The sequence below is a fragment of the Malus sylvestris genome, chromosome 3 (assembly GCF_916048215.2).
Source record: "Malus sylvestris chromosome 3, drMalSylv7.2, whole genome shotgun sequence".
In the NCBI taxonomy this organism is placed as follows: Eukaryota; Viridiplantae; Streptophyta; class Magnoliopsida; order Rosales; family Rosaceae; genus Malus; species Malus sylvestris.
The window spans coordinates 11338814-11365682 of NC_062262.1; the positions used below are offsets into that span (position 1 = coordinate 11338814).

General features: G+C 37.6%; 1 protein-coding gene across 1 annotated transcript; it reads right to left on the reverse strand.

Moving 5' to 3' along the window:
• Positions 1 to 70: 70 nt before the first annotated feature.
• On the reverse strand, positions 71 to 25034 carry LOC126614718 (helicase protein MOM1-like). The gene is made up of 20 exons (XM_050282364.1): positions 24851 to 25034; positions 22364 to 22900; positions 21633 to 22227; positions 16028 to 16112; positions 13981 to 14132; positions 13069 to 13262; positions 12801 to 12931; positions 12239 to 12517; positions 11499 to 11648; positions 10636 to 10884; positions 10360 to 10500; positions 9903 to 10253; positions 9060 to 9233; positions 6846 to 7752; positions 6479 to 6708; positions 6226 to 6330; positions 3059 to 4954; positions 2155 to 2706; positions 1847 to 2072; positions 71 to 1087 (listed from the first exon to the last, which is right to left on the reverse strand). Exons 2-20 carry the CDS (start codon positions 22890 to 22892, stop codon positions 417 to 419), a joined length of 7617 nt encoding a protein of 2538 aa, XP_050138321.1. The 5' UTR covers positions 22893 to 22900; positions 24851 to 25034; the 3' UTR covers positions 71 to 416.
• Between the last annotated feature and the right edge of the window lie 1835 nt (positions 25035 to 26869).

Below are 26869 nucleotides of genomic sequence, written 5' to 3' on the forward strand. Positions count from 1 at the left end.
TTTGAAATTAAGAGTGAAATTTTTGCTATTATTGATATATTCCCAAAAAGTGAAAGCAAGTTAGAAGGGATTTATGAAATAAGGCATGCTAATGAAGTTGAGGTGAGATATAGAAAATGTTCTACTTCCGTCGACAGCGTTGTACAAACTAATCTGGCCCTTGACACCGATTTACGCTCGGCTGAAGCATAAGAGTACGAACTAACTACATAATTTGAATTTACATTACCATCATTTGAACACAAGGCATCTCAAAATGTACAGCTACGACCTCCCAGCAGCAAGGCCAGCTTTACAACACACCTGCCTCTCCCTAGGGCATGTCAAAAGTCACAACCCCGGCGCATTACCCAGAGAAGAAAGAGACGTGGTAAAATGATTTTCTGAGAAATTAGGAACTGGTATCTTATAACCGGTTAGTCATCGTCTGATAAACAAACTATGTCAGCGGTTCCACCTGTATTTACTGGGTTCGTACGAGCACTTCCTGTAATGGGAGGAGTGGGAAGGTTCGATGTGGGACGGTTTGAGACCAAATTTGGGCGTGAGGGCGAACAACCTGGTGGACTTGCACCAGACCGAGAGTTCATATTCATAAGCAACCCCAAAGCAGATAATCTACGAAGAGCTGACAGATCCCCTGGACTTTCAGGCTGACGGGCACTAGTATTAGGAACAGATTGCACTGCTGGAGCTGGAGGACGTGGAATATGAGGAAGTGAGGGAGGCGTTGCGGGGGAGTTGCTATGTGACTGCTGATTAGACATGGAAGTTGAAGGTCTAAACGGTTGAAGATGAGGGGCCGGGGCACGAATCTCACCTCCACCTTGGGCGGTTCTTGTGGAGGAGATGGAACTGATATGCGGTGGTCTTGCTGGGATACTTGGAATAGGAGAAGTCGAAAGAGGAATTGTTGCAGGTGCAGGTGGAGGTGGGATGGGTAGGGGGGCAGTTGAAGTGTGCAGGTTAGCTGCAGGAGTGCTGGCCAAAGATGAACTAGCAGCTGGAGAATTTCTTTGTGTATCATGTACAGATAGCTGAACCAGCTGCTGAACGAAACTGGAATTCGTGAAACTGGAATTCCCATCTGGCAGATAAATTGGAACAAGGAGCATAAGAGCAATGACAAAAAAGCACATAATCTGCAAGAATACGGGGACTCAGCCCCTTCCGCCAAAAATATTATATTTAGAGTACATTTAGACCAAATAGGCAGATTCAGTTTGTCATAGTAGGCACAGTTAATGCTAAAGAAGGTTTTGAAACCCATCACGTACACTTTGACAGTCAATCAATCAAATATTGAAACTCTCTGTTCTCTCATCTGAGTGGATCCTTTTTTATAAATCCTTTAACCTTACTCCTCATCGATTGTTCATTTAACATGCCATTTTTCTTCTTTTTGTACCCTCCCCTGGTCTAAGTATTAATGATGGACCTAGCTTACGTTCAGAACCAAGCTATCCCTGGGTCAAAAATCCTCATCTACTACAGTTTTGCACTCCCACCAAACAACCTATGGAATCTGAAGCTTTAAGGTTAAAATCTAAAAATCTTACTATCCTCGTTAATCTCGGAAGGTCCAAACCTCAAGGTTACTTCTCAAAGAATAAATTTCACAATCTCTAAAAGTCTAAAGGGGGTGGCTAACTTTCCATTAGGTTCACTTGTAGCCGTTGTAGTTAGATGAAACTGATATATTATGTAATTGAAAATTGCAAAAAAATAAAGCCCAATGAAGATCCATGACCTTCCACAGAAAATGAAAATACCATCCAAACTACATAATTGGCATATGAATAATAAAACTGATATCTCAAAAGTTGTAATTCAGAAGTTTTCATACCTTGCTGCAGTCCAGATGCACCTGATGCCCGAAGATCCATGCATTTTGACCGGAAAGCCTCAGCCAAAATCTTGTTCATCAAAACTTTGTGGTGTATTGAATCCAACTCCTCCTTTTTAAGGAGAAATTCAGCCTCAATCTCCTGAGATTTAACTTCATATTTTCGTCGAATTTCAGCTACAGCCTCCTCTATTTCCTTGTCACAATCACCCTTCAGTCGTAGCTTCTGTTCAAGACAAAAATGACCTCAGCAGAAATTTTTGCTTTGAAAAATAAATAAACAACAATATATTAACTTCAAAACTCACCGCATCTTCATGAGACTTAAGAATATGATCTGTCTGTTTATTCAATCTTTCCAATTCATATTGAAGCGGGTCAGTGTACGAAGGCAGAGGCGCTCGAGATCCCCCTTGGGGTGCAGCATTTATAGGACGACTATTAAATGCAGAAGTAACAGGTGCAGCCCTAGTGTCTGAAAATGGCAGTCCAAATTCACTAGTAGAGGATGTGACAGGCCGCAAAACAGTTTGATTTGAAAGATCGGAAATATTCTCAACAAGATCTACCGGAGCATGGGAAATTTGGTTAGAGGTACGGTCTTCACTAGGCCGAATTTCGACTCCACCAGCTGAAGATAACTCAGGAGCACTATTATCAGGTGCATAAAAGGATGGCTGTTGAACTACAGGTTCAATGTCTGGCAATTCATGATTAGGCGGCAGATTGGATGCTACGGTTGGAGCAGATTTGGGTGTGGTATTTTCAACCGTTTGGGAAGTATTCTGCTGTTCACTGGATACTGCATCTTCTTGCCCTGCATCAGATGTTTCTATCCGAGTACCTATGTTTTGATATGCCTGGCCAGGTAAGCATTTGTCAGTAGGTGAACGGCTAAATCACTTTCTCTTTCTGATTTTATTGTAGAACAAAATTTACTATGGAAAATGAATACCACCTCCTCACATGAAAGAACCAAGTCAAAACAAAATCATATAATAGTGGACCACTTATAAGATGTTGTGAAATGTGAACATAAAAACTTCATCAGAAAATTACAAATCTAAGCTTGTCATAATTCTCAAGATAGTGTAAAACAAAGTAGTGCAGCCTGCTCATCAGACAAAGCACAAAGTCATTTTCATGGAACATAAACAAAGATAAAAACAAGGTGACTACCATATAGATTGACAAATTCCAACAAGCAAATACCTGATCTAGTGTCGCTGAACAACCAGTAACCAAGGCCACAGGCTGCACTCTAGGTGAACTTACCAGGGGCATTTCCTGATCAGAGTTTACATCGGTCACAATATCAACTCCATTCTGCTGGTAAGCCCCTGGTGCACTATCAGATACCATAAGATCCACCTCACAGGATTCTTTTTCAGTAGCTTTTTCACAGATTTGTTCATCAGGTGGTGGTGGATCCACAGATACAAGATTCCCTTGCTCATCATCTAAACTGACAGTCTGCAGCACTGACAAATCAACCTCTTTATCTGGCATGGCTACTGTCACTTCATGGATTTGTTCTTCAGAGGCAGGCGACATAGGCGGAACATGGTGGAGACCATGACTTGAAATGACAGGCTCATGTTCTGTTGATTTTTCAGGGATTTCTTCTTCAGATGAAGGTGCATTCAAAGAGACACGACTTTCCAAGCTATGTTTGGAACTGACATTCTCAAGCACGCCCAAATGAACCTCTTTATCTGGTACTGTTACTGTCAATTCATGGATTTGTCCTTCAGATGAAGGTGGGCTCACCGAAACGTCATGCAAATCATGACTGGAATTGACAGTCTCATGTTCTGTCACTTTTCCAAGCATCTGTCCTTCAGCAAGTGGATCCACCGAGACAAGATTCCCTTGTCCATAATTCGAACTGACAGTCTCAAGCACTCCTGATTCGATCTCTTTATCTGGCATGGTTCGCTTCGCTACATGGTTTTGTTCTTCTGGTGAAGGTGCCCTCACAGAAACGACGTTTTGTGAGCTATGACTTGAACAAGGATTCACAGATACATCCAGCACCCCACTACATGCAGTACCTCCATCAGTAATTTGCGTTTTGGCACAAGGATTCAAAGATACAAAACTCTCTTGAACATCACTAGAACTTTCAGCTTTGTTTTTACCCATGAAACCAGTACATGAAGCCGCCTCAGAAGTAATATCTAATGCACCACGTGGCCTAGCTGGGGTCTCCTCAGTTCGAATGGGGACATTATGTGCTACAGCTTCAGCAGGAACACTTTCTGCAGTAGGAGATGGTGCTTTAACTCCCCCCGCCACGCTATGCACAATACTATCAAAGTCATGGACTCTTAAAGTGGCAAGATCTTCGTGATCTTCACTACTTTGACATTCACTAGTTCTTGAGCATTCCAACCAAGGGTCAAGTGTACCTGAGGGTGATCTATCTAACAATTCAGCACGAGCCCAGGATTGCACTTCCTCTACCCATCGTTTCCCCATCTCCCTCAGTTTACTCCTTGCTTCCAGCTGTGATACCTCAAGATGCTCAAGACGTAGGTCCATCTGGTTGTCATTTTCTTCTATTTTCTTTTCCAACATCTTAAGCTTATCCGTTCTCATTGATGTATTATTCTGAAAGCAAGATCGAATAACAATTGTCTCTGCTTTAAGCTCTCTTTCTAGACGCCCCTTTTCTTCCTCATAAGTTTGCAAAACTTCATTTTTGTCTTTGCTTTGCTTCTCAATAAGTTTTTTCATCTTCTTCTGGAGCTTTTTCTGAATTTCTTTAATACTTTTTGAGACATCTTCTTGTGCAAAATATTCTTGACTCGGTGGCGAGTCTTTAACGTCTGATTTGATGTGCTGCAAGTTAGAAGTTAATGACTGTGAAGCCTTCGCATCCGAATTCTTCAAAACATCTTTACTTGATAAATTAGAAAGCTTTGGAGATTCTGCAGCCTTAAAAGCGCCTATACTGTGCAAAAATGTTCTTTTCAGACACCGCAACATCGAATAAACATACTCTGCCTCCTCCTTTTTGCAATTGAAGTTAAGATGCTGCTTTGCAAGTGAAAGAGATTCTTTGTGGTCAACTTTTTGCTTCAGAAATGAAGCTGCAATCCAACACTGGAATATAGATATCAGAAAGTCGGTTAAAAAATGTTAAAAGTAACACTAAGGAACATGCGCATGCAATTAAGCACTGATGTATATATGCACACATAATACTAAGGATGTCCCCCAACCTCACACAGAGAAATAGACAGAGGTAGTACTTAATATGTGGTCTGTTTAAATTTTAGTCATAGTTACAGCTATGGACATAGTGAAGGAAATGCTTAAGAATTGTGGAGTATGGAATTTAATTGGAAAATCACAAGATAATACCATGTGGATTTGTTTAGTTGTAACTAAACTCAACACTTCACTATTCTCCAACCACCCCATTCTCTTTTGATATATCCAAACTTCCCCAAAATAGCTTAAGAATTGTTGTGGAGTATTAAACTTAGTTGAAAAAAAAAAAAAAAAAAAGAATTACCACATATACGGATTTTTTTTTTTGTCAAACGATAGATTTTGTTAGATTAGATGTTAGATTAGCCACCAACAGGGTTAGAACCCACGCCGTCATGCAAGGGCTCAACTCCTTTCCACCACTGTGGTAAAGGACCACTTGCACCACATATATGGATTTTAAATACAATTATTTCTTTTAAAAATTAAGCTGTTAGTAATGAAAGCATTTTTCTTGACTCAAAAAATTCTGAATATCACCTAGTCAGACGAAAACATGAATCAGTTTTGACAATTTAGTGCTATTCAAACTGCATTATCTTCATAGAAGTTTATCCATCCTTGGTTATTTTACTTTTTACAAGAAATATAACTTTTCAACCCATAATAAAAGTGACATTTCATGGAAGTAAGCAAATCAAGTGCAGAGGCAGAAGAATCACCATCACTCAAATATGTTTAGGGTACAACTTGATCAGGTCAAGCTAGGTAAAGTGCATCATCGTTATACAATGTACCATTCATTTGTAAAACTGAACCGAGAATTTATACAAGTTGTCATATGCCTAGGCAAATGAAAACAAAATTGATTCTTTCAACATGCAAGACATGAGGTACCTTCTTGCTATCATTTGTAAGAGGTGTTGTAAACCTAAATCAATGAGTCGCTATAACATATTCAGTGACAACAATATGAACATATCAGGGTAAAAGGAAAAGCATGAATACCAAGTCTATACTTTAAAATCATTTCCCGACCAGGAAGATAAATGATTGTTGAAGGAAAGTAATATTAAAGAACTTTGCAATTCAACATGCCAACAAAAAATAATAAAAAGGTTAGGCTATATAAGTGCATGAAAGAGCAAGACAATTCTAACCAGAGATATCTGAAATGCCTGCAATATTGTCGCTGGTTCCCTATTAACACGGTGATTACCCATTACATATTCGAGAAAAAGTTCGACCATAACCTTGACAGCATCCTGCATTACAGTGAGTAACCAAGATATCATTAAACGAGAGAACCATGTTTTACTGAGGTATAATAATGGAAATACCAGTTAATAACAGCAGCACATATGAACTAAAACTGAAAGCAAAAGGTTGTTCACATAAAAATCAAATCCATACAGAGACTTGTAAGATTCCACATAGTTTTAATATATCTGGCTTCAGAAGTTGATGGAGACTCTTCTGGGCATCACACAATTTTCTTCTCTCTTCAGACTCAAGCGTGTTAATTTCCGGAGTATTCACATTATCTGAAGTGGAATCACGAATTTCATCAGTTACTTTATTTGCACAAGCAGTTGACTGGTGAGAAGAATGAGGCAAATTATCTGCTGCAGCCACAGAAGTTCCTGCAAAAGTAGAGATATTTTAAGAAACTAGAAATGGGAATCCAACAGATCTACAGGACCATGACATTGCATCAAGACACAATTCTCGGAGAAATGCCATGAAAAAAATGAAACAATTCACAGTATCAGTCATTTACCTTCCTTGGATCCAGGAACTGATTTCACCTCTGATCCAGGCTTCAGATGGGGTGCATTATCATTACCATTTACAACCTTCCCGCGTTTTTTTACAATTTCTTGTTTCTTCGGTAACTCATCAAAAGGTTGTACCCGTTTCCGATTCCTCTGAGACAAACCAGAACAATATTTCCACTGAGGATGCTTTCCTTCCAACAGTTTTGTCCAAAAACTAAGAGACTGCCCTTCACCAGTATATTCATTTTTCATCTCGCTTAGCAACGGAACCTCCGTACTGTAAGCTCCTCCAGTTTGTTGAACTCTTAAAATCGTAGAATAATTACATGAGCCACTGTTCTCGCCATCCTGAGGAAGTATGGAGAAGAGCTCCTGGATGACATCCTTCAGAAGTGATTCTTCAGACAAGATATTTCTAGTAGAGGCTGGGCTGTTGCAGCCATGGAACTCGTCTAGTTTATCTAGTTGATAAGGTGCCCCCCACAGAAGCATACTACTGCTCATATTCTGTATGTTGTTATCAAGAATCTTCCCCTGTTTTGCACACACTAGAACTTTCTCCTCCACCGTACAAGTTGAATATAAGCGAAATACTTTTATGTGTTCAAACCGGGAATCAAGTGATATCTTTTGCAGGGCTTTTATATCATTATGTGGAATCCAGTCACTACCAAATATGATCACAGTATCAACTGATGACAGTTTGATGTTGGGGAGACAAGCACGAGCCTCCAGTAAGAACACAAATCTACCAGACTCCTTATTGTTGAAAATGTTCATAGCAGCATCTTTCTTAGACCGAAGGACACCGCATTCGACGCGTTCATAGGAATTTTCACCATATCTTAGGCGCAGGAAATCATCCAAAACATCTCCAAGAGAAAACGCTTTTCCTGAACCACCAATTGACTGGTAAAGACAAAAACAAAAAGGAAGATGAGAACAATAGAATGATTTCTTGTCCATATATCTGTTGTCTATCATTGATTTTTTATGGCCTTGGATAAATCAGAGAAGCTCAGTAAATTCATACTTTATGAACTGCCTGAATACTATAGAGCTGGTCAGGTTCACATCCTCATTCATCTTTAGTACTTTATTTGGAAGGAAAAATTGCATCTTATGGCACATGGCAGAGAGAACACAAGTGATCAAATCCAAAGGCGGAAGCCACATATGTGATTACACCTAAAATGGCGTGAAGCCAGTTGCTACTAGAGATCAACTACTTACCTTCGTATGGTGGCTTTGGGCTTGTAACTCAAGCTCTGTGGGGAGGGAAATGTTGCTTGTTAGCTGTTTTTTTTTTTGGGTCGTTTGGTAAGAGAAGTAAAAATAATTATTGAATATCACAGTGAAGTAAGAACTGTAGAGGAGGGTTAGCGATGAGCCTCTGTTTGGGCATAAGTAAGTCAACATTCAGGATGCTTTGTTTTGGGCGATCTTTTCTGATTGGAGTGCTGCAGGCTGCAGTGGTTTCAAGGGAAAAAATATTGTTTCTTATTTGTATACGTATGTATGTATGTGTATATATATACATATATATATAATTTAGTGTGATAGTCTGTCTGTTTATATATATCATCTGATTTTTATAAGAAAAAGCAATAAAACACACTATTTTTTTGTTTTTTGAGAAAGCATAAAACACAATTACAAAACAGAGGCTTTCCAACTTGAACAAATAACAGAAAAAGAGATCTCTCAAACTTCCAAAGCTACAGATGCCCACAAAGAATCCCAAAAGCGCACCCTTTGCCATAAGAATTCCACCTCCACACCCACAATATTCTCAAAAGTCTTCTTATTCCGTTCTCCCCATACCACCCAAAAAAATTGCCATCATAACGCACACCCCCCAAGCACTACCCCTCTCTTTTCGACCAACAAACTTATGCTTTTCACATAATAATGCATTACATGACATCGAAATGGATCAACATAAACCTGCCTCCTCAATTAACAGAGCCAACAAAGAAAAAGCCACTGGAAAGTGCAACAACAAATGATCCAACCAAAATGCATCATATACTCAAAAACTAAAAAATAGGAAGCTAATCCTCAATCAACAAATTATCCAAATCCACATGTTTAAAAGGATGGGAACAGCCTCCCAAAGAAGTCAAGATCAAAACTTCTATATTAAATATAAGTTATAACAAATAATACTGAGAACAGCAGTTCTAATAAGAATTATACTACCACTAATCGTGTACCTGGAACAGGATAAGTACTCTTAAACTTCGATTCTTTATCTCCTTAAGCATCATGTCAAGAAGCTGAAGCTTGCCACTTGCTTTGATTCCTACATCCAAATACTCAGCTGCTTGGAGGTCTTTAGTAAGCAAGGCTTGTAATGGTGGATGCACAATGTAGGGGTGATCACAGCACTGTCAACAAATGCCATACAAGTGACATAATTAGAAACAAGTACGGTGGTGGAGGAGGGAGAATAAAATATGCAAACCATAGGAATGTCACTTGTTTTCAATACCCATTGCACAAAACACAAGGAAACTCAAACTTAAAACAAATATGCAAATAATATCTTCCTTTGTTTTAAGCCAAGCATAAATTAAAATAGAAAACAACATAATAAAATGAGAAAACAAAATCCAATTAAATTAATAGAAGAGAAAGTTGAAACTAATAAATGAAAACAAGTCATTACAGATCTCTTCTAATTCCAATACGTGTATGTGATATACAAACAACTTGAATTATAAATCACTAAATTAAATGAAACTAAAATTACTAAATTTCCACGAGATAACTATATTACTAGTAGTAACTTTTTAAAGGTGCAAAAACTACATCTTTTAAATTACCCAAACAGAATCAACTATATATGTATGTATGTATATATACACAACATCCACACCAACATACTAAAGAGAGAAAAATCAAAATGAGATGACAGAATGGTGTTATCAAACCAAATAAAAAGTATGACAACCTATGACACCATGGAAGTCAAAAGTTACAGTAGATGACGAAAAGACACATAGATGTCATGCAATCATTAACCACCATACTAGAGAAAAGCGAAACCAGCCAACCTTCCGAGCAGCTAGAGTTACATCATGGAGTGCTTTTTTTGATAAATTTTTGTCCGCTAAAGTTATATCTGCTCCAACACGATCTTTCTTTGCCAATGAGAGAATTAATGTGGAGTTTGACAGTAAATTTTCACAGTACTGCTCTAGCTGGACGGTTGATATCTGTACAGGAACCCAATACTCTCTAAACCTGGGAGAGTCATGTTTGCATCCATGAGAAATATACCTTGAAAGCCTGTCCTTTAATTTAACAATAATGTCAGTGCAACTGCTTAGGAAGTGATCACCAGTTTGTGAATTGCTGTCAGAATCAAGGAGACACAACAAACAGAGGTACTCAGGACTGCTCTCCTGCAATATTTAGCCTTTCATAAGCCAGCCAAGTAGAAAGCAATCTCCACCACCACTCAAAATATAAAAAGAAAAATACTAACATAAAGCACAATAAAATACAAACCTTAAGTACTCCACTGACCAGGAGAAGCCACTTACGGGTACGTAGCATCTTAATCTGCACCAACTGTGTAGAGATTGTAGGGTGCTGGCACGCATCAATTATGATAGTTTCCCATCCTATGTGTTCGAATACATTTTTATCCTGCAGAATAAGAAGACGGTTTAACAACCAAGTCACTATTGTCTAAGCGACTATTCATTTCAAAGAGAAGTAAGCACTTTTACATTCAACTACATTTCTAATGCTAATGGATCCTACAATCAGGGAAAAAGATACCTCAATAATAGCATCTGGTGAGGTAACAAGTACTTGAAAAATGGCACCAGCCTCATCAAACTCTATTGACCTAATACTTCTCCGTAAATCTTTATTTCCACTGTAAACCACAACATTCATAGATGGTGCCAAACGGGAGAACTCATCATCCCAATAACGAAGTGTAGAAGGAGTTGAGATGATCAGAAAAGGTTGATAGGCATCAGACTGCAAAGATTTAATACATGCAATCACCTTCACAATTCGTTCCTGCAAAAACAGAATTTTTTTACAACCAGTTCACAAGCACAACTTCACATGAAACATTACTAGATTTAGTCTAAAAACTTGAATTTTTTCTTTTTAGTTCCCCATTAAGCACCAGCTTGTTGCTAATATAAGATCATAAAGAAGATAGTAAATCGTTCTAAAGTCCCTAATAAAACGCTTTTCAGTCAAAAATACAATAACATATTTCAGGGGAGAAAAATTAAAATGTAAACCTGTTTACCATAATCGTATTTCAGAAAATTGTGTGAAAATCCTCCTCTTTCTTTACCCAACCCTTTCCTATAATTTGGAAGGTTAGAGTACCTCCTAATGTAATTACTTGAACAATTGTTCACAGTAGCTGATACAAGTGTGTAAAGGAGAGAGTGAATGTGCGAATTGATGAAGCGTACATCTTTTCACCACTGTGGCACTCTATTTTGCTTAATAATAAAATTTGTTTCTCAAGAACACAAACAAGTAGAACCAATCAACTGTATGTGAATATATATCTGAACATCGAATCATAAACCCCACAACAAGACAATGTTAATGAGTTAACCAGAATGTTATCTGACAAGCTGTCTAACAGATGAAAAGTAAACCAAGCTCACCTTATCATCAACAACAATAGCATTCTCACCCTTGTGCCAGAGCTCGCGTAGCTTGTTAATGTTCTCTAGACATGTATTATCAAGTCTGGATGAATCTCCAGCTAGCAGTTCTGATAAATTAACAGTTGAACACTTTTTTCTCTCAAGTATCTGCAGGTAATGTTAGCATTAGCAACAGAAGAATCGTATAGTCATAAGCATACTCATACGAATAAACCGTAGACTCAAAAAGTTCCCTTCAGGGATTAATCAATTTTATAAAAGACAAATAATCTATATATACTCAAAATCTTAAATGACAGTGAACAAGCAGAAAACACACGATATCCAGACAGCCCACCCCTAGAACATTAAAAAAATATAGTATCCCTTAAAGAGCACACAGAGAGGACAGATTGTTATCCATTATGATCAATGACAGAGAAGCCTTTGTACTCGTAGAAAAATGATATAGAAGCCCTCCACCAATCATAGAAGGAAACGAAATATCTTACACGTCAAATTTTGGAGATTCCAGTATAGGTTTCAACTGTGCTTAAGACTAGACAACCAGTATGTTCCTTGTCACTTTCCACTTAAAAATTAATTCAAAACAAATAAGATCGGTTTAGATCTCTTTGGTCAACAAGTAAAACGTGGAGGAAACTGACATCTTCAACATATTAATCCAAACAGATATGCATTTAAATCTAGAACTAGATGTTTCATATATTTCATCATATAATTCATGCCTTTGGCACCTTATCCATTTTAGAGGACTTCTTGACCGTCTGCCGGCGGCTTTCATAATCTCTTATAAGGCCCTGACCCTCAGGTGAATCAAAGAATGCAGCATTCTCTAACTCCCAAGTAGCATCGTCATAATGAAGACCGCGCCACTTCACAAGCCATTCATACTGACAAAATAAGTTATCACCAATATGTTCCCCAAGATAGTTTTCACGCTGCTTGGAAGACATTAACAATCTCCTTTGTAGCAACCGATGTGGAACTGTCCACTCTTTTCTCCACCTTGTGACCTGAAGAACATTTATTAACAACTGCTTAATATTGAAAGAATTATTTATCTTACAACTCCCCAACTACAGCTGGTGTGCAAAGGTAGATTTTGACTTAAGGGTATAAAAAAATGATAGAACAAAGCTAAAGAGTGAAGAGAAAGAAATTTGAACCCATGCAAAGGCATCTCAATCCCATGAATGAATGTCAGATTCCCTTTTTAGGGTGTTTCAAATTTTCCATTGATAGACATAACAAGTATAACAGAACATGTCTACCAAAACAAGAGTTGAAAAAACAGACCTGGTTATTTCGGTTGAATATTGCCACAAGAGTAGGAGCTTCAAGAAGAACTCTACTTTCTGGTACCCATTGGTTGTGAATATGAGCAAGACCCTTGTATTTAAGAAAAAATTCCTTCCTCTTTTGCAATCCTACAGGTCAACCAGGAAAAAAAAAAAGGACCAGATATTTGTTATTAAGAAGTCATCATACATAAAATGATCACAACAGAAAATAAGAAAATAATCCAAAACAAAGATGAAGCTGAAGTCTCATAATTTCTGCATACCATCAACATTCGATACCTCTACTTCTCTAGCATCCCAGATTGACTCTATTCCCTCTGACACCGAATATATACCAGATTCCAACTTTTTTCTAACACACATGGGACAGTACCAAAGTCCAAGAGGAACATCATCCATAGGAGGATCTAGACAAGAAAGATGTAAGCTTGTCCAGCATCCTTTTCCATTACAGCACCTGAAATTGAAAACAAATTCTAAGAACCAAAACACATCATAGAAGCAAATAACATTGAAGTTTATAGAAAAAAGTTCCATATTGTGAAAATGTTCATTCATGTGCAAGTACAACCACTCATGCGAAATTACTTCTAAAAAGCGCAGCTTCAGCAAACGTGAGGGACTTTATGCCAGAAAGTCCGGTGTCCAGCAAACATAAAAGACTTTAGGCCGGTTAGTCCAGTTTCCAGCTTAATAAAAAATTATTGTAAAAATGTTGGCCTCAGGATTATAAAGGGTGCTGACTGATACAATCTCATGTGCTTAAGGCGGGCTTCAGTGAAGGAGAGGCAGATTTTTTATGTTGTACTAGTAAAATGGTGGAAGAAGTGGGAAAAACGAAGGTAAGGTGTGTCGAAAAGCTCCAACAGAAAGGCCTTCTGCTGCATGTTATAGAGTCATAGACCAATTGGCACAGTAACTTTCGTGGGGTTATTTGGCTTACTAACTTCAATAAACGCGCCGTTTATGTGTATATTCTGTGGTTGCTACCTTCTTAGCTCTATTTGTATCTGGATGAAGGTGGATGCCTTCTTCCCAGATTCAATACTTTGTAATCTGTTTTCAGATTTAATAAATTTTGTTTCTCCTGAATGAAAGCAAAAAATAAATTTTCCATATCATTTAATAATAAAAACACTTGCAACTATCAAATGTCACAAGAAAGGGTTACCCACAAGAGCTTCCCACCAAGAGAACAGATGAGGCATGTATTTTGGTCGCCATTTGTTTGAAGATCTACAGAAAACTCCTTTTGCTGCATACCATTAAGCTTTTCAGGAATTTCTGTGGTACTATCAGCTGTGAGTTCTCCTCTATCAGGATGCACCTTTCAGAAAAATGAAAAGAAAAAAACACATCAAGATCAACAAACTGATATAACAAACATATAATAAACCTAAAACCATAAGGTTTTAAGCTAGGTAATGTGCACTACCTAGAAATTTGACAAGCAAAAGTATTGTAGGGTATCAAAATCAAGTAACCTACTAAAAGACACTATTATTTGCTTCCTCGAAAGATTACTAATGATCCAAGCAAAATAACATAAATAGTAACAGTGAACAAAAATTTATAAGTACAATCTCCACAAAATAATGGACATGATCCCATAAAATGTTCCATTTCAACCATATGAAAATATCTGTGGGAAAAATAAAAATAATGACATACAAACAAGTAATGAATAGGAACGTCGAAAATTGCTTTTTTTATCTTGTTTATCAATAATCTCCAGTGTTATGCAAACTTATAAGATGATGCTATGCAAATATATGAACAATAAAGTAAACACGCCACACACAAACACAGAATTCAGCGTGGTTCAGCAAACTTATGCCTACTCCTTGTGTGATCTCTCTTGAGAAATCACCTGCACTATGGAGAATAACAACTCAGTTTCAAGAACTTAATAAAAACCCTTATGCTAATTGCTAAACTTCACAACATCGCTTTAGAACAGCCCCCAACTAGCCTATTTATAGTACATAGAACCAATGGTTACATTCCTTACAAGTATAGGATTCCTAAATCCTTTTAGAATAGGGATAACTAACTTATTTCCTAATCCTAAGGGAGTACAAAGAAAAACCTCTTTCCCAATTTTTATGGGAAATAACTTGTGGACATTCCTTTTCTTCTTTCCCAACCCCAATTGGAAACCTACACCTGTTTGGCCTTGGTATTTTCACGAGCCAAATCACAACAGGTCAAAACCTTCATTAACTCGATTACTAATTTCTGTAACACTGAAAAACAAATTCCAAGGCGGCTTTGTTGTGAATATCGCGTTTAAGAATGGGAAAAACAGAACAAACTCGAGAAATAAAAAAACAAAGTAACCAAGACAAATAACACCAAGAATTAACATGGTTTGGCTATATGTGCCTACGTCCACGGGACAACAACAACAATCTTTCACTATATCAATAATGAGTACAACCAATAATCTTGCCAAGTCTCTAGAATTAAGAACTTGACGATAAACCTGAAAGAACAAGAACAAGAAATACACTATGTTATATATTTACTTTTCTCTCGCACACTTTGCCCTTACAATATTCTCTCACTCTAATCCCCTGAGTGGTATACAAAATATTATTTTGCTCCAATTCAAAACTAGTACAACGACCCATTATATAGTCATGATAAAGGTCTTCTTCAATAAGGATTACTAATCCTAATTGGAATCTAGTTATGAATCCTTCTCCAATTGGGGAAACAACTCCAAACGGGAAAACAATTTATCCTCTAAGACTATAATTCCTTATAGACTTAGGACAACTTATCATGGGTTGGAAAAACCCAACAGGCTTCATAAATTATTGTCCTCTACTAAATTACAATGTTCATATAACAAAAAAACTTATTTGCTATATCTAATATCTGATGTTCCTTTTGACATGGTAGCCACATTTAATTAACTATTATAATCACATCAGCTCTGTATGCAGCTAGAGATTAGAGATCCTCTACAAACCGTATCCACAAAATGACACCAATCATGGAAACACCTCCCCATGAAATGAAATGAGACACAACACCAGAAACAAGAGAGAGAAATTAAAGTGAGCCACAGCACCATAATATAAGCACCACAAAGCAACAAAAAATATGGCAGGCCATTTAGAGCAATATATTCCATCTGAGAGAAACAAACTCAAATAAAATGGAACTGAAACAATGGATTTTGAAAGCAGTAAAGAGCGAGAAGGTTGAGCCAACCTCAGTTCCATATGTACTACATAACTCCTGCTTTAATTTTGTGCTGCAAGAGCAACACTCCAGCTTCGTTGGATCATTTTCCACCCTGAAAATATCACATGAGATACAGTCAACACTTCTAAAATCGGAATGTTATAAGAGTATCACGACTGCCCAAAATTTACAAAATCTAATACAATAGCCAAGTATATATCCTCATAGATGTAAGATTTTCGACTCCCTTATGGAACTTCTTGTTTGATGTATTTGACAATAAACTCAACTTAGCAAATGGAGAATAACTAAAAACACACAAGATATACATTGGTTTGGCAGAACTTTTGCCTACGTCCAATTGTGATTTCTCTGGGTAGAGAAATCACGGCTTCTTTGAATTTCTTGGCCGGCACTTTGAACTTCTGCCTACCTCAAGTGCGGAGGTGCTACGCCTTACTCAATCAACTAGATTGATTGAGTTCAAGCAATGCTTGAATTCCTTGGCCAGCACTATCTTGGTAAGGAAATATTCGGCATTTTCATCCGTGTGAAACTTTTCAACCCAAATCTCCTTGGACTCCACTCAAACCCGAATTTTATGATACCTTACTTCAATGAGTACCCCTTTGCCACAAGCCTTGCTTTGAATCTTACGGCATCTTGTTCATGTACTTGCATCCAACTAGCTTTCTGTCTTGGGATCAGGAACCAACTCCCAAACAGAGCTTTTGTAAAGCGACTACATTTCTTCTGTCATAGCACTTATCCAACTATCTCGCTTATCACTTACTATAGTTCTTGATAAGTAATTGGATCTCGTTGGCTGATGTGAAGAGAATAATTAACTTCGCCTTGGTCAAACCCAAACTTGTCAGGTTTCTTCTTGTTTCGAATGGGTTTGTCCAGTGCTATGCATCTCTGGAATACAGGTGATTTGTGGGTTGGAGTTTGAACCCATTGGGATGTCTGGCGGATTGGAGTGCTTGGAGTGCCTGATTCCTACCTGGTGAATGATGTTGATGCTCTTCTTCCCATAATCATCAGATTCGAATCCTTGCTCAATTGGCTCCACCAAAGCTTCATCTTCCTCTGATCTGATGAATGGAATTCTTGTTGCTTCAATTCAATATCATCCTTCTTTCAGTTGAAGCCCATATAGTTCATCCTTGAGAAACAATTTATTGGAAATGGTTTTGACCATATAAACCTTCTCCAATTTGTCCCATGCTTGCTTAACAGTCATCATTTCTGTGATGTGGGACCTGACTGATTTTGTGAGATCATGGATAGCCCAGCCTAGGCGTGAGGCGAAGCCTCACGGTGCCTAAAATTTTAATCTATAACTTGGGAAAACAAATATAATTATAACTAAATCAAAGATAATATCATCTTCTTCATTACTAAGTCTAGTTGTACTTGGAAACTATGTCATATAGTCTTAAAATGTTGTAATTATTTATTTTATTGTAAGCAATTATAGAGAACTTCAAGAGAAATAAGGCTAGGTGGCCACAATTATAGGGAATTTTCAAGGAAAATAAAGGTTGAATGTCGCAATTATAGGCAATTCAAAAAGAAATAAAGGTTGAGTGGCGCAATTATAGGGAATTTAAAATGAAATGAAGGATGAGTGGAGCAATTATAGGGAATCTAAACTGAAATAAAGGCTCAGTGGACCAATTATTAAAGGCAATTTAAAGGAAAATAAAGGCTAAGTGGAGCAGTTATAGGGAATTTGAAGAGAAATAAAACTTTGCTAATCAAAATGCTAGGTGGCGAAATCTGAATGGGCAACCATTAAAAAACAAAAAAAAGAAAATAGAAAAGAGTTAAGACTTTGTCACATAGGATCTGAAGAGATAAACTCTCTCTTTCTTCTTCGTTGAAACTAGAACAGTCCCCTGCATTTTAGAAACAAACATGGATTTTAAAGGGAAACAAGGCCCAAGTTGAATGCCTGGGCGCACCTCGACCGCCTGGCGCGCCCTGACACCGACCCCCACAAGCCAAAGGAGAAACCCAGCCTCCAAGGCCGCTAGGCGCTCCCCGAGGCAAGTTTTTTAAGACACTAATCTCAATGGAACTCTTGGCCTTCTTGAGAGTCTTGGTCCATGTCACTTCTATCATGGTTGTAGGCTTCTCACCAAGGAGTGCATCCTCCAACTCATGTTGTATCAATACGTTGTTCATCATCCTTTGCTAGTCCGTGAAGTCATCCTTGCCATTAAAAGGTTTTAACGCAGGCCTTAGCTTCCTAGGTTCACGAACTCCTTTCCTTTTGACATCGCATAAGACCTTGAACCAAGCTCTTGATACCTATTGTAAGATTTTCGACTCCCCTATGGAACTTGTTCTTTGATGTTTCTGCCAATGGACTAAACTTAGCAAATAGAGAATAACTAAAAACACAAAAGATATATCCCGTTGTGATTTTTTTGGGTAGAGAAATCACGGCTTCTTTGAATTAAAAATAGAGCGTATAGTGCTTTTGTAAACCCTAGAACTAATCCCTCTCACTTCTCTTGGCTCTCTGTTTTTTCTCTTTTTTTCTGCCCTTGCCACACCCTATTTATAAGTATAGGGTGCAGTTTACATGCCTGCTTTGGGATTAAGTTTCCTATTCTATTTATAAGTAAAGGGTACAATTACATTCCTGTTCCGTTTCTGCTTTTAGAATTCCTAATTTTCTAGCCTCTCCTTCTTGCTTGCTTAGCTCTTGTCTTACTGACTCTTCCTCTTTTCAGGTTCTGAGTGTTAACCGATAGATTTATCATTTGCCAATGAATTGACCGGATTCGAATAATGGGATTCTTGGCTAGAAGAAAGGTTCTGTGATATGGATGCCAACCGAACCCGGGCAGTCACCCACCTAATCTAATTGTACCAGAAAACTTAATGCTTTCCTAATCCTAGTAGGACAAGAATATGTGCACCTTTAGTTTTCCTAATACAATCTAAAACAAAATTGGACGCTAACATTGACGAGCCAATTCCTAACAATAAAAATATGACACACCAAGTAAAAATGATTTTGTGATCAGCCCATGTTTAAAAGTTGGGATTCCATTTCAGTAGCCCCTTATACTAGTTGCCAACAGCAATACTTTGCGAAGCACCATCAAGTGGGGATAAAGGAAAATGAAGTTACATTTAGCAGAAAAGTATAACCTCGAAACTTCAATCAGCAGTAATATAGGGGACAGCAATAAATCAAAGGACACAAGCTTTTTGTAAGCTGACCATCAGAAAGATACTGATTACATAATTGATCTGAGAATAAACCCAAATAAAACTAAGAAATTGCACTCATTCTAACGTCCAAACACCTCACTTCCCCTTTCAGGCACAAAGAAGGGGGGAAAAATAAGTGGAAGAATTTCTTTCATGTCTGCACAGCTCCTGCATATAGTACAAGAATCACCTAGCCCGCAACAAATGTATCACCAGGTAAAAGACATTCCAAAGGAAGTCGCATTCAACTCAAGTATAACCAATGGTTCAAATGGAAGTCACATTCAACTGAAGTTTAACCAATGGTTCAAAGAAATTCCAAAAGGGGAATGTGATTTGTCACTCCTTGCATTAGCTTTATAGTTGATATGTACTCACAGGCCAATTCTTTTCTGCAATTAATTTATATAGAAAACTGAATTTGTTTGTGGTTGGTTTCCATCTGTAATTTGGCGAGTCTAACATGATAATACTTAAGAGTCTATAGTGTAAGTCTGAGTTTTGGATTGAAAAGGACTTTAGTTCCTTTAAAGATTTTGGACAAAGGTTTACAAGCAACACTTATGCTGACATACACACTAGTGTCCAATATACTCTAGATCTCTGCCTATATTCTTGTCCTGACTCTCACCGAGTCTCTTCCTGGGTACCTTTTTTCTTAGCTTTCTCAGAAGAGGATCAACTAATTCCATAAAGCCATTATTATCATCACGGCAACTATTAGTATTGCCACATTTGTGGGTTTACTCCTCTTTACCAATTATTGATATCCAACTTATCTTCCATCCAATTTCAGAAGCACACAAACTATAGGAAGGTATGTAGAGACATACAAATAATAGGATTATAGGAGGAGCTCGCTTTCCATGCTTTTATATTTTGAAAAAAAGAGAAACTTTTTACAAACAGGGGACAAGGAGTCCACTTCTATACTAAACTAAAGTCAAAATAACACAGTTTTCATCGGTTGTCAGAGCTTTTGGTCTCCTTTTCTTCTAATCCATGAATTAAGCAAACCCAGAAACAAAGATTGCAAAAAGAAGACCCGATTCTCTGATCAAACCATGAATAGAATAAATTCGAGAGGATTCAGGATTACCCAAAATCTCACAAAGGGAGGAAACAAACCATAAACTTAACCAGTTTTGTAGCAAATATAGAAAGCAAAAAACAGTGTAGCAAGAGAAATTCTCTCTATAAAATGTGTAGCAAATATTGAAAGCAAAAAACAGTGTAGCAAATATTGAAAGCAAAAAACAGTGTAGCCAAAAATAGACATATTCCTGCAATGTCTATAAGATTTTCGACTCCCCGATGGAACTTGTTCTTTGATGTTTACCCCAGTATACTAAACTTAGCAAATAGAGAGTAACTAGAAACACACAAGATTTATATTGGTTCGGCTGAACTTTTGCCTACATCCAACTGTGATTCCTCTGCCCAGAGAAATCACGGTTCTTTAAATTAATAATAGAGCATACAGTGCTTTTTTAAACCCTAGAACTAATCCCTCTAACTTCTCTCGGCTGTCTCTCTGCTCTTTGCTCCTTGCTGCACCCTATTTATAAGCATAGGCTGCGGTTTACACTCCTATTTCGGATTAAATCTCCTAACCTATTTGGGATAGGAAAGTACACATATTCCTATTCCGTTTCTGCTTTTAGGATTCCTAATCTAATTGTACAAGAAAATTATTCTTTCCTAATCCTTGTACGACAAGAATCTGTGCACTTTTAGCTTTCCTGATACAATCCTAAACAAAAAAGGACTCCAACAAATGACGAACAAAATCCAAACAGTGGGAAATTAAGGATGTGAGGCCTTTTGATAGAGAGGAATGGTGAAGTCTGATGAGCACAAGTGTTAGCTCTTTTTGTCAAAATATTGGGAGTTTTACTCAAACTCCACTTTATTATGTAAGTTATAAATTCAACAGTAACCAAACAACATTATAACACTGTAAGTTGTTGTAGTATGATTACACTTTATCTGTTGGTTGACTCCTTTCTAGGGGAGGATATGTGCAACCATATGTAAACTTCAAGCAGCTAGGTTGTAAATTCCAGCAATAGGGATTCTAAAGTGGAAAGATGGTAAGTATAATAAATGTGATAGGGTGTATTCAAACTCTGGACCTCCAAATAAATCAGTGGACTAACACAAATTAAATTAATTCAATATAAGTTCTTTTGGAAACCACCACCAACAATACGGATTCTAAAGTGGAATGATGGGAAGTATAATAAATATGAAAGGGTGTATTCAAACTAAGTACCTCCAAGTAAATCAGTGGACTAACACAAACTAAATTAATTTGATGGCCAATAGATATAATTTCTTTTGGGAACCACCACCAACAGATAAGGAGACAATACGATTATTTTGTGCAAAGGAATACCTTCGTCGTTTCAAACATACACCGCAAGTCCCAACAGAAGCATCCGTTGTGGACCCAGATGGCAATGGGGAGATGGCATCAGCAATCAAGGTGCAGACATCTTTACTTGCATTAACTGAAGAAGAATAGGTACCCTCATCCTCCATGTTCCTTTTTCTCTTTGAAGGTGTAACACAATGACCAGTTTCCAAGCTCATGTGGAGATTGTCTACACTTCCATTGACTGTAGAACCTGTCAACTCTAGCATCTTCAATTGTTCCTCACCAGGGTAATCCACATGTACCCTTGCAGGTGCATCACTGATCTCTTTCGTCATGGCATTATAGGATGATGGCAGTGGCTGTTGACCACAAATTTCTAAGCCATCACCATTTCCAAACTCAGAAGCTTCCTTCATGGAGCTAGGCCTTCGGCTTGAGCGGGACAAGTCCCCTCCCTGATGATTATCTTCCACTGTTTCTTTTGTAAATTTATTTACAGTGGAATCAGATTCCACTGCTTCAATGCCTTTACAGAGCCCATGAACTGTGCCTCCACAATCGTTGCCGCCTCCCTCAGAAACTTTATTCTGCCTGCTCTGCTCCTCGTTGTGACCTAATATTCAAGAAGATAAGAATGAGCCAAAAACGTATTGAATAATCAATACCACTGTTTAATACACAAACAAGAACGAAAAAGGAAACATGAACAATAAACTAATGACTATTGAGAGAAAAGCCAAAACAACTACCTTGTGCTTTAAACTTCTTTCTTTGTTTCATGAATAGTGCCTTATAAGCTCGAGCATTTCTTATCTTGTTTTTCACACGGCCAGATCCTACACTTTTGCTAACTTCTCTAGTTGCTTCTGTCAATTCTTTCACACTCTTCTCTTTTTGTTCCCCTTTCCGTTTCATAAATGATGAACCTGAGCTTTTCTCAGATTTTTTAGACCTAGAAGAATCTGATGAGTGATTCTTGACTCTATTAGAAATCCTCAATGGACTTGGAGTCAACTTCTTCTCAAATCTCTCAGATTTCCTCTTGGATGGAGGAGTTTCAGAACTTTTTTTCTCGAGTCTTTCAGACTTCCTAGTACTAGAAGGGCTCAATGTTATGTTTTTCTTCAACAATGTTTCTCTAGCAGACCTCCTTAATCCAGTTGTATCCAATGCTCCAGAACCTGAAGTGCTTGATCCTTTACTATTGATTTGCCTCCCTTTTGAATTACTATCCTCATCATCCTTCATTTTCAGACTAGATCGTGTATCATGTGCCATAATTTTAACTGTACATCAATAGAAGAATGTCAAGATATTTTAGAGTGAGGACATCTGCAAATCACAATAACCTGACATCAAACAGGAATAACTAACATCTACACCATCAAGCAGTAATTTAGGTTAGAGTGTAATACTCACTGAACATGAAGACACCACTGAAAATTCATCTTTATGTATGAGAAACACAATTTAAAAACAAAAAAAAAAAACAAAACAAAACAAAAAATAATGTGAGAGACTAATAACAGATAGTAAAGGTCGTACCCAGTGCACAAGGCTCCCGCTTTACGCAGGGTCTGGGAGAGGTGAATGTCGGCTAGCCTTACCCCCATTTATGGAGAGGCTGCTCCCAAGTCTCGAACCCGAGACCTACCGCTCATGGGTGAAGGCACTTGCCATCGCACCAAGTGCGACCTCTTAATGACAGATAGTAATTAAAAAAAAAAACAATAGATACTTTGAACCTCATTGGATAATTTAGACTACCCGAAAGGTCTACATTTATTACAATTTTAAATTTAGAATTGATGCCTGTCCCAACAAAATATTCCTTCAACCATGAATACTTGAATAAACACGAATGTTGGAGACTTCTAAAATGCTGATAAAATCTGTACCATAACTGCAAAATTGTGAGCACTTAATCTCTTCTTCCATCTCCTCCTCTCATAAACCCTACCTAACCTGTGATTTCATCAACCCAGCCTCCTACCAGTTTCTATACGAACCATTCATTTTACTATCGCAATTACCTAACAGGCTAACATGCAATGACGGTATCTCTGCTGCAATTTCAATCAGTTCAGACACCAGAGGAGAAGGTAGCAGCTTGTTGCCAGTCCCTTAAGCTACACAATACATAAAGCTATCAATGCGTCTTGAACTGAAATTGAAAGCACTTCAGAAAGGCTGATCACAACTACTTAAGCAAAAGCACGCACTCCTGCACTATGGCAGTCCCTTAAGCTAGGCAATACATAAAGCTGACAATGTGCCTTGAACCGAAATAGAAAGCACTTTCCAAAGGCTGATCACAGCTACTTACGCAAAAACACCCATTCATGTGACATGTGACCGTATGGTATGCAGACGGGACGGGACAGAACAGAATGGGACGGGACAAAACGGAAAGAGAGCAAAGATGCCTTCGGATGGAAACAAGAGGAAGAAGAAGGAGACTGAGAGGTTATAATTTTGTGTTCCACGGATGTGGAACGGGTCATTCCAGGGGTGAGGCGGAACGAAAATTCACCCAAAACTCGTCCCATGGAACAGCGAGTTCCACCTGTTTTAGGCGCACCAAACGTGGGACAGGACGGGACGGAACGGCTCGTCACGGGACGGGACGAAACGGGACGAGTCGTTCCGTCCCACGTTTGGTGCGCCTAAAAACTGTGGAACGGGTTGTCCCATGGGATGAAATTTGATTGATTTTTCGTTCCACCTCTTCCCCTAGAACGACCCGTTCCACATCCGTAGAACACAAATTTATAACATTTTATGACAAAATTTTTCCTTATCTTTTTCAATATTTACATCATCCTTTCCATCCTGTTCCGTCCCGTCCTATTATGTCCCATCTGCGTACCAAACGGTACCTATATTCACACCCAAATCACACCAATCTTATGTGTGAACCAAACACATCAATCCTCCACTTGCTATCGCTTTTTGAAATCATAAATAATAGAAAGTAAAAGAAGCTGATTCTGATCCTAATCGTACAATGCCGTAGCTCATGACCCTGTAAACCCTAATCGCCTGCCAAAAATTACACCAACCCAGAAATTCCCCACCCTTAACGCCTTGATTTTCCATTCCAAATGATATAATCCAAACCAAAACCCCAAACACTAACAATAACAATTTCAGGTCCGATTTCACTGAAAAAATAATGAATAAATTTAGCAAAAGTTCCACAAAAATTAGAACAATATCGAGAAACTTGGACTAACCTGCATGCAAGTCTTAGTCCTTTAATTTTTTACCAGGATGATTAGAGAATGCTCGGGCTTTTACTTCGGTCCTCGCACGGAAATCATGGGGCTGCAAGAAATTTTCCGAGGAAAATTAGGGACGCAAAGGGCAGGAGAAATGCTGAGCCGGTGAAATTTTTGTTGAGTTTTTTGAGATTCTCTTGCTACAGTGTGATAGTGCCTGCTTCCTTGTGGGGGACGAAAACGTCATTTTGATTTCTTTTCGTTTTATGACAAGTTTGCCCTTCCCATATGCAAACGGGCAAATGCCATCCCTTTTTTAATTAAGCTTTTTAGCTAAAATGATCCCTCAGATCATAAATCTTCACTTTGGTTCTTGAGATTTCAAATCAATAGAAGTGGTCCCTGAGGTTATCCATCATCCATCATTTTGGTTCTTCCGTTAAAAACTCCGTTAATATCTCGGAACTCTTGCTCGGAAGTTTGAGCAATTTTCAAAACTTCGTAACTCAATAATTTCCTAATCAAATTCGACCCATAATATATCAAAATGAAGATAGGAAAGTGTAGAATAAGATTATACCTATTTGGAAGCCTAATGGTTTCCAGAGATGGTTGGAAAATAGTCTCAAAGTTTACTGGTCCGAAGGAAAACTAAAAAACTCGCCGAAAACTGGGTAAACTTTAAACATTCATAACTTCTTCAACACTCAACGAAATCAAGTGATTCAAAAACAAAAATAATACTTCTCGATAATATGAAGAGAATGGTGCCTTTTTTAGCGGCTAAATCGCCTTGGTTTGGCCGAAAAATGGCTCGAAAGTGGCTGTCTTGATCTCGAGTTAGCCACTATCGAGCCGTTTTCGGCCAAATCACGATGCGTTAGCAGTAAAAAAATGTACAATTATCTTCATCTGATTGAGAAGTATGATTTTTGATTTTGAATCACTTGATTTCGTTGAGTATTGAAGAAGTTATGAATGTTTAAAATTTACCCAGTTTCAGGCTAGTTTTCCAGTTTTCCAGTTTCCAGTTTTCCCTTGGACCAGTTAACTTTGAGGCTATTTTCCAACCATCTCTGACAATCATTGGGCTTCCAAATAGGTATAATCTTATTCTACACTTTCCTATCTTCATTTTGATATATTATGGGTCGAATTTGGTTAAGAAACGATTGAGTTACGAAGCTTTGAAAATTGCCCAAATTTCCGGCTAAGAGTTCCGGGACACTTAACGAAGTTTTTAACGGAATGACCAAAATGATGGATGGTGGAGAATCTCAGGGATCACTTCTATTAATTTGAAATATCATAGACCGAAGTGAGGAGTTATGCCTTTAAAGACCATTTTGGCTAAAAAGCCTTTTAATTACAAGGGTTCAATTTGTTTTAGTACAAAGGTTGCAATTTTTTAAAATAAATAAAGAAAATTAAAACAAATTAAAAGTTTGGTATTATTATACACATTTTTCTTCAATATTACGTATAATTAAATGATATAAAAATGGAGTTTTAATAAAACACTCACAGCACTGTTCATTTTTAACGAAAAATCACATTTTAACCTTTAATTGGCACTATTCACTATACCTTTAAAAAGGGCTTTTTGTTAAAAGAGAAGTTTTATTTAACTTTTTTTTAGTTTTCCTTATAAAAAATGAATAATTGAGATTAATAAAAGAAAATTTAGATGGTTGTGAAAATCAAATCTAACAGCTAACTCACTCATATGATTAACTGATAGTTTATCTGATTCCTAGAGTAGCTGAAGTTTGAAAAGATTCTTGTATGCATGGTAAGCAATGTATGAACTTTGTGTGAAACACATCTTAAAATTCATTTGTGAGTGTTCGTGTACAAGTAATTTTTATTTGTTTTTATAAAAAAATTTGACCTTACAAATAAATTTGAAATTTTATGATATGAAAAAGAAAAAAAAAAGTTTCATGAATTGTTATGTTTGAATTAGGATTTTCAAATTTTCATGAAACTTAGCTTCCTGGAACTTTGTAGTGTTCGAGCAGTAGTTTTCAAGTG

Coding starts and splice junctions, on each gene's coding strand:
- LOC126614718 (XM_050282364.1), bottom strand. CDS start 22,892: ATGGCACATGATACACGATCTAGTCTGAAAATGAAGGATGATGAGGAT. Junction 10,254..10,359: donor TGGTCAGTGGAGTACTTAAG/GTTTGTATTTTA, acceptor TAAATATTGCAG/GAGAGCAGTCCTGAGTACCT. Junction 9,234..9,902: donor TAACTCTAGCTGCTCGGAAG/GTTGGCTGGTTT, acceptor ATTTGTTGACAG/TGCTGTGATCACCCCTACAT.